At 39.6% G+C, this 14,959-nt stretch overlaps 1 protein-coding gene across 2 annotated transcripts in view; it reads right to left on the reverse strand.

Annotated features, from left to right (window-relative positions):
• WWC3 (WWC family member 3) overlaps positions 1-14,087 on the reverse strand; it is a 94,536-nt gene extending 80,449 nt beyond the window's left edge. For both annotated transcript variants that reach the window (XM_072427387.1, XM_072427380.1), the window contains exon 1: positions 13,463-14,087. In XM_072427387.1, coding sequence (XP_072283488.1) covers positions 13,463-13,698 — 236 coding nt within the window. In that variant the 5' untranslated portion in view covers positions 13,699-14,087. The remainder of the gene's footprint in view (positions 1-13,462) is intronic.
• Positions 14,088-14,959: the final 872 nt, after the last annotated feature.

Raw genomic sequence — 14,959 nt, forward strand, 5'->3', positions numbered from 1 at the left:
ACATAAAAAGTAACAAATACAATGAATCCTCCAAGAAACCAAATCTCTATATAATTTTCAACAATTAGTAGGAGTGAGTATCATTTTCCAAATAATAGCATACACAGCCAAGCCACCACAACAAAATACGCAATACACAATAGTGTATGAATAACATCTACCCATGATATGTTATGTGGTTTCCTGCTGGGAATATAACAGAAAATCTCAATTGTAACTAGACATGATAGTTTTGGGTAGATGGTAAAATGTCATAACTATCCCTAAATTTTATATTGTAAAGCTAGGAACCTAATTGGATGTACTAAGATACTAATAAAAGTATAAATGCACTAAATGCAAAGTACATAAACCTTTAGTAACCAATCATCATTGTTTAAGGGCTGGTGTTTTACGGGCGTGTGAATTTGGAATCCATTTGACATCAGTTTGAGATGATTCTGAGGTCAATCAGAATTCATTACCAGGTACATCTGACACTCAGTTGACGGTCTGCTGATCTGCATTTGACTTGTTTCAAGTAGGTTTTGCTTTACTTTAGACTTACAAGTAGTACAGGTATGAAAAATGGTTTGGAAATTTATGGTGAAATTCTCCATCCAGCTTCGACACAGCTTCCAATATTGGGTTATACACTGGTCCTGCCACCATGCAGCCAAATGTCTGCACTCTGAATTGTGGATGCACTTTATGTCCAGGCCTAAAGTTTTGTAAATTGTAAGCTTGTTTTAAGACCCACAGTGAGCCACAGAATTCTGCCGCAAGCTTAACTGTGGTCCCAATCTCTTCCATTCAGCAGTCTGTTTTGCAACAGATCATGGTTTAGTTCCTAAAGGTAACAAGTTGCTTTTGGCCATGTGGTTGCTGTTTGAAAATTTGTGAGTCCCATGCTCACTGCAGGTGCCACTCTCAGGTAGGTGCACAGCAGCAGTTTGCTGTGCCCGGGGGCTCCCAACTGCATGGCAGTTTTAGGGTGGATAAGGATTACATCTCCTGTCAAGTCTTTATATTTATAGCTATTGGGGATTTAATTAAAATACCTTTTATTTCTGAGTGTAAGTCCATTGAAGATTTTCCCTTATTCCTTGTTTGGTGAAATTATTGTAGCTATAAAAACTCAACAAAGATTATAATTCAACATATAAAAAAAATGATGTCACCCCATCAGACGGAGCACTGGTGTAAATGGAAAAAGTCAAAAAAACTGGAAAAAAGCAAAATTCATGGTGACGTCCATGGTATCCAGGCAAGCTATTCATTATCCAATTAATTCAAAATCAAATTTCCTAATCTTCATAAGAAATCATGACATCACACATCTGTTTTTCTTCTGCACTTGTCCTTGGAGTTCTTGCACTTTCCAATGTAAGAGCTGTCTCTTGTACAGATTCAACAAGTGAAGAATCATTATATCAATGTGATTGCCTGTGACAGACGTTCTCCTCTGACAATACAAGGAGCCAGTACAAATGTTCTCTCATTCATAAATGTAAACTACACAACAAGACATATAGGGGCCAAAAACTGTCTTTACTTGTCCAGATATTTTTTGTTAAGCAAGCCATATGCTTCTAATATTAGTGTATGTTACCAATACGTAGTTGTGTTATGACTGTCAGAGAGGAATCTGTGCTGAGTAACAATTATAGACATTACATACATAAATAACACACACCATATGGCATTAGGTTAGAGCAGCAACAAATATCTGCCATCTGGATCAGTTATCGGCTATGACAATCCACAAATACACAACATGCTGGAAACGGACTGGAAGGAAAAATCCTGGATGAACCCAAATAATTATTTCCACATTACTCAATTAAAGGTTTATTGCATGCTAGTATCCTTGTAGGTTTTTCTAATCCAAAAGCTGTCAAGCAAGGAAATTAGTTTTTTTATACCAGAGCCAACACTGTCACGTATGTTATTGCAGAAATATGTTGCTAGGAGAAGGAATTAATTTTTAGCATAATTCATGGGGACTAAAGTCTTTATAATACTCTCTCTTTAGATTTGCATGTAACAGATATTAATAATAATTTTAAAAATATATCCTCCTATGGTAGAAACTATGGCATGTATGTATGTTATTTTAACAAACTAAAGATACCAGGCTGTTGATCCAGGGAACATTTGATTGCCTCATGGAATCAGAAATTGTTTCCCGTTGCACCACATTGTACCAGGGGTTTTTGCCTTCCTCTGGACCAACTATGTCCATAGGGTTGTATATCTGGGATATGTTTATTTCCCTAGTGGTTGAACTTTATGAACTTGTGTCTTTTTTCAACCTGACTTACTATATAACTATGTACCATGCCCCTCCGTGACTAAGCACATTATTACATCTACATATTTGAAACAAGCAATAAAAGCACTTTAAAACCAGCCCAATTCACTCAACTGTGGCATTATGGAGAAGTTTATTTTAAGTACCAGTTTTCTCTATTTGCTTTTAAAAATGCAGTGACATTCGTGTTGTTATGCGTTGCTTATTTTTTTTAAAGGGCTGGCCAATGCACCCCAAAGTTACACATGTTGTACTTTATAAATACAGCACACATCACTGCACTAGTGGGTACAGACACATAAGGTTCATGACAGTCACGGAAATGACAATGGAATCTTGGCAACGCATCTTTTGTAAACACAGAGCAGGTATTTGTATGCTGTATATAATCTGAATGAAACCCAGACTTTAGAGTCTTTGTTGTGATTTTTAAGGATCGTTGAGAAAATTAAGCTGTATATGAAAGCTAGAGAGACTTTTTTTTAAGTCTTGTTCTTAGGCTACGTACATGTCAAATGATTCTTGTCCAATAATCGCCTCGTTCCGAATAAGGATCGCAATGAAAGTGAAGGGTGCGAAGCAGGATGTCGCTCTGTTGTTACCAACTCTTCTCTCCATAGAGCAGAATGGTGCTGTATGTACAATATATCGCTCATTCATGAATTGTCTAGTCTTTTGTCATTGGAAAGGATTGTGAAAGAATATTTCCAACAATAATTATTGCACGTGTGTACCTAGCCTTACTGTTGCTCCCTCAGTGGTTGTGGGATGGTGTGGCTACAACTTCACAAGCATCATCTTGCCCTACAGTGGAGTCAGTTGGGAATGTCTGACAAAACAGAATGCTTAGCCGGTGACTGCAATTACAGCTGATCAGTGGAAACCACCAATCTGAACGAGCTCTTAAAGTGGAACTAAATTCCCAATTTGAAAAATGTGCAACCAGGAGAAGTCCCTTGTACAATAACTGTTCTTACCTGTCTGACCATCACTCAGCTGTCATATTTTGCTATGCTGCACATGCACAGCTCAGCAATGGTGGCCAGAGAAACCCGGAAATCCTGGCTTCCCTTGAGTATACCAAGAACTAATGAACGTTACCTCATCCCAGCACGTCTAGTCAAGATGGCCCAAGATCAAATCCTGGATGAAAAGCTGAGTATCGTAGGTTTAGTTCCACTTGCTTAAAATATGAATATTTAAAACTATGTAAAAAAAAAAAAAAAAAAACAACGATCCTAGAATGGGCACGTTCAAAAAAAATGATGCTAATGTGAATATTACTATTGGGCGAACGTACCAAAATTTAATGTTTTATTCATAGTGGAATGTACCATTATGTGAATATTACAGATGGTAAAACATGCCTGGGTGCAATTCATAATGGGAATGGGCAATTGTTCTGCTTGTTGTGCTTAGGGGTAGTTAGTATGGATTTAAACTTACCTTGCACTCCTTCAGCAACCAACGTTCTCTTTCTTTACATAAGACCAGCCCCACCAGTCGGCTCCGTAAGCCATGATACACCCCCAATCTGACTACTGAAATTATTTCTATCAATGCAGGTCTATTAGTGATGGCATCAAACCCCCAACCCTCAATCCAAAAAGACAGGTGGGACAGAAAAGTAATGATTGTTGTCCCTGCATGGGATAAAGGAAGTGTTACTCCTATTCTTTTTACTCATAAATGTCATTCAAATCCAGTTGTGGCCAATATTGAATTATGAATTATTGCTTGAAAACAATAAATGCAACTGAACCTTCGGACATTACTGCCGCCAAATGCATGTAAATATCAACTTGTTACACTGGTGATCGTAAAACACTACACTAAAAATAATACTCAAGTGTATGAATTAATGCAGTATTGCAGAACATAACATTGACATACAGATGAATCTAAATTTTCTTGAACCCCATAATAGAGATCTCTGCAGGACATATCATAAATCATTAAACACAATGCAAAACTCTTGCAGTCCCCCATAAATATGATAGAAACATAAAAACAATGCAGCAAGTTAATCTCTCTAAATTCACCTATCATGAGAAATCGCTTTTTGTTTACATAAATATCCAGCTACAAGAAAATGGTATGCCAGCTATTCAGTGTGCTAGTAAACAGGAATTGGCGAGGCTGTTATTACAGTCTACCACGGGCTCCACTTTGGATTTCTGAGGCCTGCTTAACATTCCAGGCATAGTTCTGCAATAGACATTATAGACACTGAAGTTCACCCTGTCCTTGCCTAACTTTCACTTGCTATAAAAGAGAAATCATTACATACATTGTAACTATACACTTACTGCTGCAAGTAGCTGTTATATTTAATTGGTAAAATGTCAGTGAATAATCGGTAAAGAATAATTAGAACATACGTATGTCTATGAATCTGTGTAGAAAAAGAGATTTATAAACAAGTAAATCAAAGAAATACCAACTTAAATAACACACCAAAGGTAGCCCCAGGGGCATCATTAACCCCAAAACAAATGACAAATCACTATAATAATAAATATGTAATGAGTGTGATTATAAAAAATAAAAATGAGTGGTATCAATTCCACCACTACTTCTTACTACTGCAGCAATCTATTGATCTGTTTAGAAAGTAAAACAGCTTCATACCTTTGGAAGAAGTTGTAATAAATAAAATAAAATAAATAAAAAAGTACAAATTGCTATCACCCAGAGCAGCTGAATAAGTTTCAATGTTCTGATCTGGATACAACAAAATCTAATTAGCTGTCCCACTGAATATTACATTTGTCACGTTGCTTTATTTCGATAACTTGGTTTTATGATTACTAGAAAAAATTATTGGCTGTCACAGGGTAACTGTATTTCAAAGAGCATTTTTTTGTTGAATTTTAATTGAATCAGCCAGACAAAACATGAAAAATGAAATAATCATGTGACACATGACTTTGTGACTACAAGGTGCCTGATGTAAAAGCAACATCACAGTGTGGTATGTACACATTTTAGCAATCTGTACCTTACTTCTTTTGTAACTTTCTGGGTTTGAACAGTGTAACAATGTACATAATGATGATCCATATCCATGATGTCCAACCTGTGGCACCAGGGGTGGCATGTGGACCTCTGGCTCTTTATTTGTGCTTTTCTTACCTAGATTCTTACTTAGGCAAGTGAAAGGGAATATTATTTACATTGGTCTAGTAGTTCAAAGACTTGGTGAAATGTTTTACATCGCTTTACATCTCTTTCTGTTGTTTATATTCTTTAACTTCTGGAGAGGAATATAAAAAACGTATTTTAGGGAGGGGAGTTTAGGGAGCACAAATGTAAAATCATCAATAGGCAGAAATAACAATAATCTCTAGCAGTCTCCTATAATGTGTCTATAAATGTCTACTAAAGCAACTCCACAGTTTCCAAAAAAACAGGCTTTCAATCTGACCATCCCATGGAACATGACTGCAGTCTTTGACTATCTATTGCAAGTAGAAATCCCTGGCAGTGTTTTGTAGCATTACACTCACAGAATATAAAGCATGGCCCTTTGGTGATGTCAGGGGCCAGACTTGAGGCCCTCAATGAGTGCTATCACCTGGGATCGTCTTTCAATGGATGCAAACCTGAAAGCTGGCAAAATCTATGGAGCCAGAAGGTGATTTAGAGTAGGTGCAAGGCACACAAATATGTTTGAAACCTCTGGAGGAGTACTCAAGCAAGTTTTATGTATTTTGCTGCACCCTTCAACACCAATCTAGTGCTTTCTACTATGGGTTTTCCTTTTCTAGTATACCAGCATTAAAAGAAAAGAAAAATAGACGTTGTCACTGTAGATGCCAAAAACTGACATGAGGTGTATGTATCTCCAGGATGCAGACATTCATTCCCTCCACTTTGTCCTGACATTCCATTGTTCTCTCAAGGGGATTGGGACCATTTATATTTGTCTCAATTAAATCATCTAGTTCTCTTCACATCTTCTGCACCAAACACTGGGGAATGCTCTGTGTATACCAGGAAATTGCAATAAACACCCCTATTTAGAACTTGTGTACAGACTAAAATTTTTCTCACTGTGTTTTTTATATAACATTTTACATGTTAGCTGTGAAAAGTTTTAAATTTAAACAATAAAAATGTTTTCAATGTAAGTAAAAAAAAAGCGAGGTGGGCTCTCCAAGACTGGAGAAGATAAACTATCATGGAAGAACCTGGCTGATCAAGCACATGGGGAATGGATCTGGTCCAGGATTGAATATGTATTTGTCAGGAAACAACAATTTTGATGATTTTAAGAACTCCATTCTGGGTTTGCTGAAACACTCAGGTTCTCTGATAATAGGCATTCCTCTCCAGTACTGGAGAGCGTTAGTAAATCAGGCTTGTTGTGTGCTGACTTGGATTGGATGGTTAAAGTCAGCAGACTATTTACACTTGGTACTATTTAGGAAAACTGGAGCCACCAGCTTAGGTGTTGGCCCTCACTGTGAAAGCTGTACTGGATAACCTTGGTGGATACTATAGAGAACAGAAAGCTTTCTTTCTACTTTTTCTTTTCAACAATGTCCTATGTGTTCCTGCTGAATGCCTTCCTTCTATTAGCTCCATAATTTACTTCATGCTTAAAGAGCCCTTGTAGCTTTGCCGCAGCAGAATCACTAACATTCTATTAGAACTGCAACAGTATGGAAAGTGCTCAAACAATATTTTCATAGCAATGGTGGAATTTCATTGGGGCTGGTACATCTGAGAAGGTCTGCTGCGGACTCTGGACTAGACCGACTGATCCATTAAGTAATCAGTCAGAATGGCCAATGCCCTAACCTACAAAGTTCTGTGACTGCTGTAACTAATCTGAACATACATCCTGAAGCAGTTTTTAAATGTGTACACTGCTGAATGGAAATGACGTATTCATAACCCAAAAGTCACCTCTCCCATTCAGTCTTTTCAAAAGGTTTGTAATCAAAATTGTTCCACAGCACCAAATGACTGGCAAGAGGATACGGCACAGCCACAAAACAACAAAGAATGCCCTGCCTATTCTAACTTTCTGTTAGGTTAAATTAAATATATACTGAACGGATGTCGCAAATGTATGATTATGGCAATGATTCTGGGACAGCATTAGCACTATACAGAAATACAAGTAAAAATACTTCATATAAATGTACGTCTTTTCAGCTTCCCAGACACTGCCATTTAAAGGTGATGTGCCAAAATAGCCACAAGAGTGCAAAAATACAGGCAGAAGAATTTGTCAACTTTTAGACTGCTGGACAGATACATTCCAAAGACATATGAAAATAGTTTTTCTAAGTAAGAGGTCTACTCTTTGTTGACAGCAGAGCATTCCTTTTTCAAGATTACACAAAGCCTGTACAGTTATTGGAGAATCCTCCGGCTTATCTTATATAGAGGTATGGAACTTGAGGAACAGTCCTCAAACCTAACTATAGAGACCATACAAAACATAGGGACCAAGCTTACAAATCCAAGCAGGAAGTTACTGATTACTGCCTTGTTTTTTGGAACAATAAAATGCTTATACACAAAGGAATAATAGGGGGGAGGGGGGAGAAGCATTGTTGGAGGGAGGGGGTCAGTACTAATGGTGGGTGAGTATCAGTGGCCCATGCTGGACATTATACTGCACCCTGCTCCCTGTTTAGACATCTGAAAACAGAATTTAGGGAAGCGAAGTCTTCTACTACCTAGGTCCTTCACACTTCTGATATGCCATGTGACCAAATGCTTAAAACTGCTAAAAAAGCTGATCCTGGAAGGTGTGAATAAGTGCCACACAAAGAACCCTGTCCTTTAGGAACATCCATCATTGACCCGCCGATCAATGGCATACTTTGTGACCTACTTCTTATTTAGCCAATGGAGATCTGCCTCTACTATTAAAAATCAATGTACAAAAAGTGGTAAAATCTTGAGAAAGGGAAAAAACAAAGCAAAGGTATGAATAGATGAGTGCTGAACACACAACACTGTTCTGTTCTATGGAGGCGAGAGGACAAGCATGTGTGCTCTCCTCCATAAGAATGCATGGTGATCATTCCTGATTCATAAATCTTCTGCAGTGCGCACTACCTGACACTTTTCAGTAACTAATTGATGATAATTGAAAAGTTGGGTGACAGTACAGAGGCTGACACCCCCTACAGCTTCCTCCCACCCACCTTTAAACAATTTCTGGGTAAGATATTGTTCTGTAGCAGATTGATGAATGGCATCAGGGGACTGCTGTACAAGTCAGATTTTCACCCGAGACATGCAAGACATGCATGTTCGTCTTAAACTAAAATCATCTGACATGCACACAGCTTAAGTCTATCACCCAGAACAAGCAAGCAATCAGGTGTTCTAATTTCACTGGATAAGTGCTAATGTTAGTGTTAATGGGTCAGTTGACACATTTAACATACACATTATCAAGCACTTGCTGTCTTTATATATATATATATATATATATATATATATAATTTTATATTACATTATATATATATATATATATATATATATTATATAATAATTTGAAATAAATTATCATAGGACCTGTGTGTTGCAATATAGCAGCCCATTTATTTCACCTTTCCTAACAGACAAATGTAGTACTTGATGCCGAATGGTTTATGCTGGTGTGCATTGGTAGGGAACATTTGAGGTGCTATAACCAATGAATGACAACCCAGTGCAAAAAGTTTTAATTATGCACAGATTTCAAAAGATTCCCAGATTCCTAAATGGGTCTTCTATTTTCACTCAAAACTAAATTCCCTGAAGAAAAGTATAAGACCCCCAGCTCCGGACTCCAGACCATTCCTGCCTGCGTTCCTAAGTTAGCTAGCAAGGAATCTGCAACAAAAAAGGAAAACTCCTTTAGGACCAACTGCTTTTACCAAGTGTTATTTCATTCTTGTTTCCGGGGTAACTGACATACCATAGACAAAGACACATTCTGAGCCATTTTGAAAGATTTTTAAGTCTTAAAGACAGCTCTAAAAAGTGAGGCTGATGTATGGACTTCAAGCACTGGAAAGCTAAAATGTCTTCAGATTTAGTTATGCTGATCACATGACGAAGCAAGGTTTTTTCCTCACTCTGATCCAAAACTGATGTTGTAAAGAGCTGAAAAGGAAAAGGGTGGGAGATTCATAAATACAGAAAAAAATCCACAAGCTTTAATGTTTCCCAGTACAAGTCTTGTATATTAAATGTAAGGAACAATAGCCGAGCTGTACTGAACATCCGTTTTGGGATAATGAGCAGGAGGGACAGGCTGTGCTATCAGGAGATCTAGAAATACCAAGGAGAAGAATGAGAATAGAAATGTATATCTGCCAGCTCTGCATGATGCTGCTGTCCTTAGTAAGGCTATGTACACATGTAAAACTTTTGTCTTACCATCGATCCTTTCCATTGGCAAAAGACTGAAAGATGCATGAATAAGAACTGTACATACAGCGCCTTTCTGCTCTATGGAGATGGGAGGAGGGAGAACGAACAAGCAGCACCCCACTGCACTCTCTCCCCTTCACTACCAATGGGGTCATTCCTGGTTCCGCCAAGATGGATCCATGAACCAAGTCAGACGAGCGCTGTACACACGTCAGATTCTAGTCCAATACTAGCCCTGAAACGATGGAAGGGAATCATCTGACGTGTGTACGTAGCCTCGGTTGCAGTATTGGATGCTTTACCACACTGCACTACAATGTGATATGTAGGTATGCTGCCATTCATTCCGAAAATCACCCCAACACACGTGCACCTAAAAGCATAATAGAGCGTGTTGGTGAATATGCCGAAGTCCAGAACAGTAAGATGTAAACGGGCCCTAAGTTTAATTTCTGGGAAGAAAAGGTAAAAGGGCAGTAAATGTGAGATGTTGTCACTGCATCTCCTCTCCCTCCTACCTGGGTGCACCTTTTTATTTACCTTATCAATCAATGAAATAAAGACCTTCACAAATAATTAAAAAGGTTTTAAAACATCAAGATCTGGTTTAAATGGAGGACATTTTTTTCACCCATTTCACAAAACCATATGTGACATTATAGGCTAAAGCTTCCCAAGACTCGAGAAGATCATCATGCTTTGTAAAAGCATTGGTCCCTTTGCATTTCTATGACTGGGGATGGGACTTGGGTATGTGATGGGTAGATGTACCTACCCCCCTAGTATTCAGAGACTAAGATAGTCACTTCTTTTTGCTGGATCACCCAGGTTCTGCCATGATAGTCTATTGTCTCCAGTCTTGGGGAGCTTTAATAATTCAGGGCCATTGTGTTTTTCTATATGGAGGTGACCAATTAACACTTGTATCTTGGTCCCTGAGTACTAGGTAAATGTACATCTGCCTTTTCAAACCGGCAGACCACTAAATTTACCGGCTCCGGCCCCTGCATGCGCGGGAAGCCGTGTGTCACTCAAAGGGGAAGAATGTTCCCCTTTAGTGACATCATGATGCCAGAACCCGCCCACTCTCCCATCGCAGGTTTGAGCCTCCAGAGACACAACCTGCCTCTTCCCTGAGCCTGGGATCCATAAAGGGGACCCCGCTCAGGGGCCCACCAGCCAAAGCCCCGGACCACTGGTTGGTGACCACTGTCCCAGACAGTTTTCCAGATCTGGTGGGGATACTCATTGAGCCTGATTTATTAAAGCTCTCCAAGACTGGAGAAGATAGACTATCATGGGTAAACCTGGGTAATTCAGAAAACTTGCAAAAGATTTCCTAAAGGAGTAGATAAAAAACATCAGCAATGCTCATCCAATGTAAATATATTTACTATTTTGTTTTTTTTTAAATATTTAGTTATGATTACCAATTCATTTGCAGATATGAATAAATTAAATAAAACATCTGCTCCAACCTGGCATACATTTGGGAGATCATCCATGTTTTCCCTTCTACCGTTTTCCTGGGAGAATCTATGAGAATCTTTACTTTCATTGACAATAGTGTGAAAATTATTGAACCAGCCATCATTTATTAACAACTGAGAAATTCATTTTGGGTTCTCTGCTGTATTCTCTTCAGCCAGATCATGAATCACAAGTTGTCTTACTACATAACCCTACATAAGTAATAGTAAAATGTATTAAAAATGTCATTAGTATGCTGGAAAGTAATATTTTCTAACATAACACTGAATATCTGATTTCTTTTTCTAAACTGGCAGTATAATAAAACGTGTCAATGGATGGCAGTCAAAGTTCCTGATTTTGGTTTACCTTTACTCTCAACATGTATTGAGAAGTAGGGTTGCCAGCTCTTACCAGGGTACAAGGGGCACCAAGTTCACCCTGCCCCACCCCAGGATCAGATCAGGACAGTGAACATTGAACACTGTATGTCATGTTTTCAGACTTCTCATCAATTAACTGGCAAATCGATGAGAGCAGGGGGTCCAGTCTGTCTGAAGAGATTCAGCTCTGTTGGTCCTGGTGAGTAGAAATCCAAAAATGTATCACCAAAGGAAGAGGAGGGGTGAATCACCCCAAGGAAACAAAAGTCACCATTGATTAAAGCAGAACTAAAGTTCCACTTTTGATCAGGTGGATCATTAAAACAGAGAGAACAGGTGATAAATTCTCTGTATTCCTTCTTACCTGCCAGATTACTCCAGGTACCTGAGCTGAGGTGCACATGTGCAGATTCACCTTTTGTTGCCAGCTACCCCTGCACGTGCCGGAAGTGAATAAAGTTGCGCTAGAGTTACAATATCCCTGCCTGGTCAATCAAAATTCACAAAAATTATCTACAGGAAAAGAAGATGTCGGCGCTCTGCAAGGGAACAGGGACAGGTATTGCGTGTTTAGTTCCACTTTAAGAAAGTATTTTAGTTTTATTAAAGCCTACAGGTCAGAATAATACCAGGGCAGGGTGCTGTGATGTGTCCAGGAAGCTGCCTTCCCATCAGCCATGATCCCCCTTCATTACATAGGGAAGCACAGAGACACAATGATGACATGATCGGATCTAAAAGATATGTCATGAAACCAGAAAACTTTCATCAGCCTTTTAATAAGGAAAGAGAAACCAAAGAATGGTAAATCTAAGATTACATTTCAGCTTTAGGGTCCCAGCTGTATTTCTCAGCATGTCCTCATTAAACAGATCTCATCCATGAAAAATATTCTGTGCTCCCATGATGCAACAGGGGGCTTGCCGATTCCGTGCTGTGAATCACTGCGTTATACTGGAGGGGGTGGGCACAGCCACAACATTTTTTAGGATGTCAAATGACTGCATATAAAATTCTCTGCAATTATGGGAACGGCAACATATAGTCAATGCTAAAATATAATCCTGCCTTATAACTTCCCAGCAGCTGTAAAATGTTCCATTACTGATACGATTAATCAAAGTGTATTGAAAGCTCAAACTTTTCTTTTACATTTTGGAGTTTGGAGTAAGGAAGAATTACAACAAAGGTCAGTATTTCTCTTCGCCCCCCTTAGGAAGATTTCTTTTCACTTCCTGTCCTGTGGACTAAAACTACATAAAATACTTTAATAAATCATTGTAATTGTCATGGGCACGAATCTATTGGCTGTATATCAGTCCCTCAGAGACCAGTGAATGATTGGCAACTATTGACCACAGCTGTTTCCTTTGGGGAGGACGCAGCGGGCGTCTCTTGCCCAATAAAACATACTATGTTGCCTGTACATCGCTCATTCATTCCTTACTGGAAACAATCACCAGTGATCATTTCCAGCAACAATTACTGTATACGTCTAGCATTAACAGGACAATATATTACAATATGTGACGTATATCCCCCCCTATATTACTCCCAGGAACAACATTTAACAGAACCTCTTATAGAGATAAAAAATTATGTATTCAACTTTTACTTTCCCAGTAATCAGGACAATTAGAGTAAGTGAATCTTACGATCTTTCGATTATTTCTAGTTACAGTAAAATGAATGAGAGTTCTATGAAGCAGGAGGCTCCCTGCTGCGTCCTCCTACATAATATACGACACCGAACACCCCTGGTCAGTTTTTAGTAGTCGCAATGGATGGTCAGAGGAAAGCTGTACACATGCTTTGTTTTTACCAATGGCGATTGTTTCTAATTGCCCAAAACTTTGATCAGTTAGTAGCTAACGATCAGATCCAGGGTGAGTAAATTACTTTATACAAAAATCATTTTTGTGATTACCTGTCTCTTGGATCGATCCATGAGGTCTGTCTTGTGTTATGATCGATATAAAATACCCTGCCATCGTAATCCCTGGCCTCTTCCCAGCCAGCAGGTAGAGGCAGCTCTGAGCTCTCCCTCATGGCAGGCAGTGGGCACTGGGGTGGGCATTGCTGCTGCTGCTGTTGCTGCTGCTGCTGATGCTGTTGCTGTGACTGCTGCTGTCTTCTCCTCCTTCCAGCACTCAGCCAGGGCATTGCAGTCACACAGCACTTCTCTCCCTCTGCCTACTAATCTGCCGCCGTCCCAGGACACTTCTCCCAGACTACACAGATGTGATGGGGAGATACACACACAGCACACACAATGCCTCCTGTCCCATCCTAGGTCTGTCCATCCAGCAAAGTCCTGGGGAAAGTACAATAGTTCCAAGGAGCAGCACACTCCGGGGTTCCTGTGTCTGAACTTTGTCCGATCCGCTGTTAGCCCTGCTTTGGTCTAATGATCTCCAAGCACAGTCACTCCACACCAAGCACGACTCAAATCATTCATGGCTAGTCTGGCCAAGGGGCCAAACTCAGCTTAAAGCTCTGGTTCTTGTTCATCCATGTCTGCTCTCACAGCCGTGTGTGTCTCATTCCACACAGCTCATGGCAGCCACCTCCCCTTGTTTCTGGTTCCCTCCCTCAGCTTCCTCAGCTCGCTGCTTTCCACTCTCAAAACTCCAATTTCAGCTGAAGTAATAATGGCTGCTCTGAGGAGAAGTCACTGAGGAGGGCTGGGGCTGCTCATGGGTTTAATAAATTCTACATTACAGACAGAAATAAAGGAAAACTCACACAAGCCACCATGTTACAAAGTGTGTAAAGTTGTTTTTCAGACATATAACAACACGAAGTCACATCCTGAGCACACAGCTGGTTGCTCTGTGGCCTCTAATAATACATAACAATGGTACACTGCTACACTGCGAGGGGAAAATGCCCATTTAGTAAAAAAAAAAAAAAAAGGACTTTTACTTACCTCATACCTCGCTCTCTTGGCTCACTCTGACACAGGCCCTTGGCGTCTTCACCTTACGCCCTTTCATACCTGGTGGAACTCCATAGTAACCTGTTTCTGTGTGCCCGGCAAACCACACCGCAGGTTTGTACACAGCTGTGGTGCGGCAAAGCAACTTGTTACTTTGTGGATTTACACCACGATCCACCACAAATGTGTGCACAAAATGGCTCCCAACTGCTTGGAAGTGGTTGCGATTGTGGCTGAGCCTGCAGCAAAACACTGCAGTTGAATGGCTCTTCCGATGAAGAATCTGCATTGTAGTGGGTGGCAATATCAGAACCTGGGACAGAATAAAAGCGGCTTTGCCAATTGCATGAAAGGAGAAGTGAGGAAAATAGGTATACAAAATGGTACCCTAGATCTAAACGAACTATAAAGGAGTGATGTAGGAGTAGTCCCAAACTAAGGTCATTTTTATTTATTCCTGGAGTTTGGCTTTCTCATTTCTCATGT

This window comes from Pyxicephalus adspersus, chromosome 1 (genome assembly GCF_032062135.1).
Source record: "Pyxicephalus adspersus chromosome 1, UCB_Pads_2.0, whole genome shotgun sequence".
Taxonomy (NCBI): domain Eukaryota; kingdom Metazoa; phylum Chordata; class Amphibia; order Anura; family Pyxicephalidae; genus Pyxicephalus; species Pyxicephalus adspersus.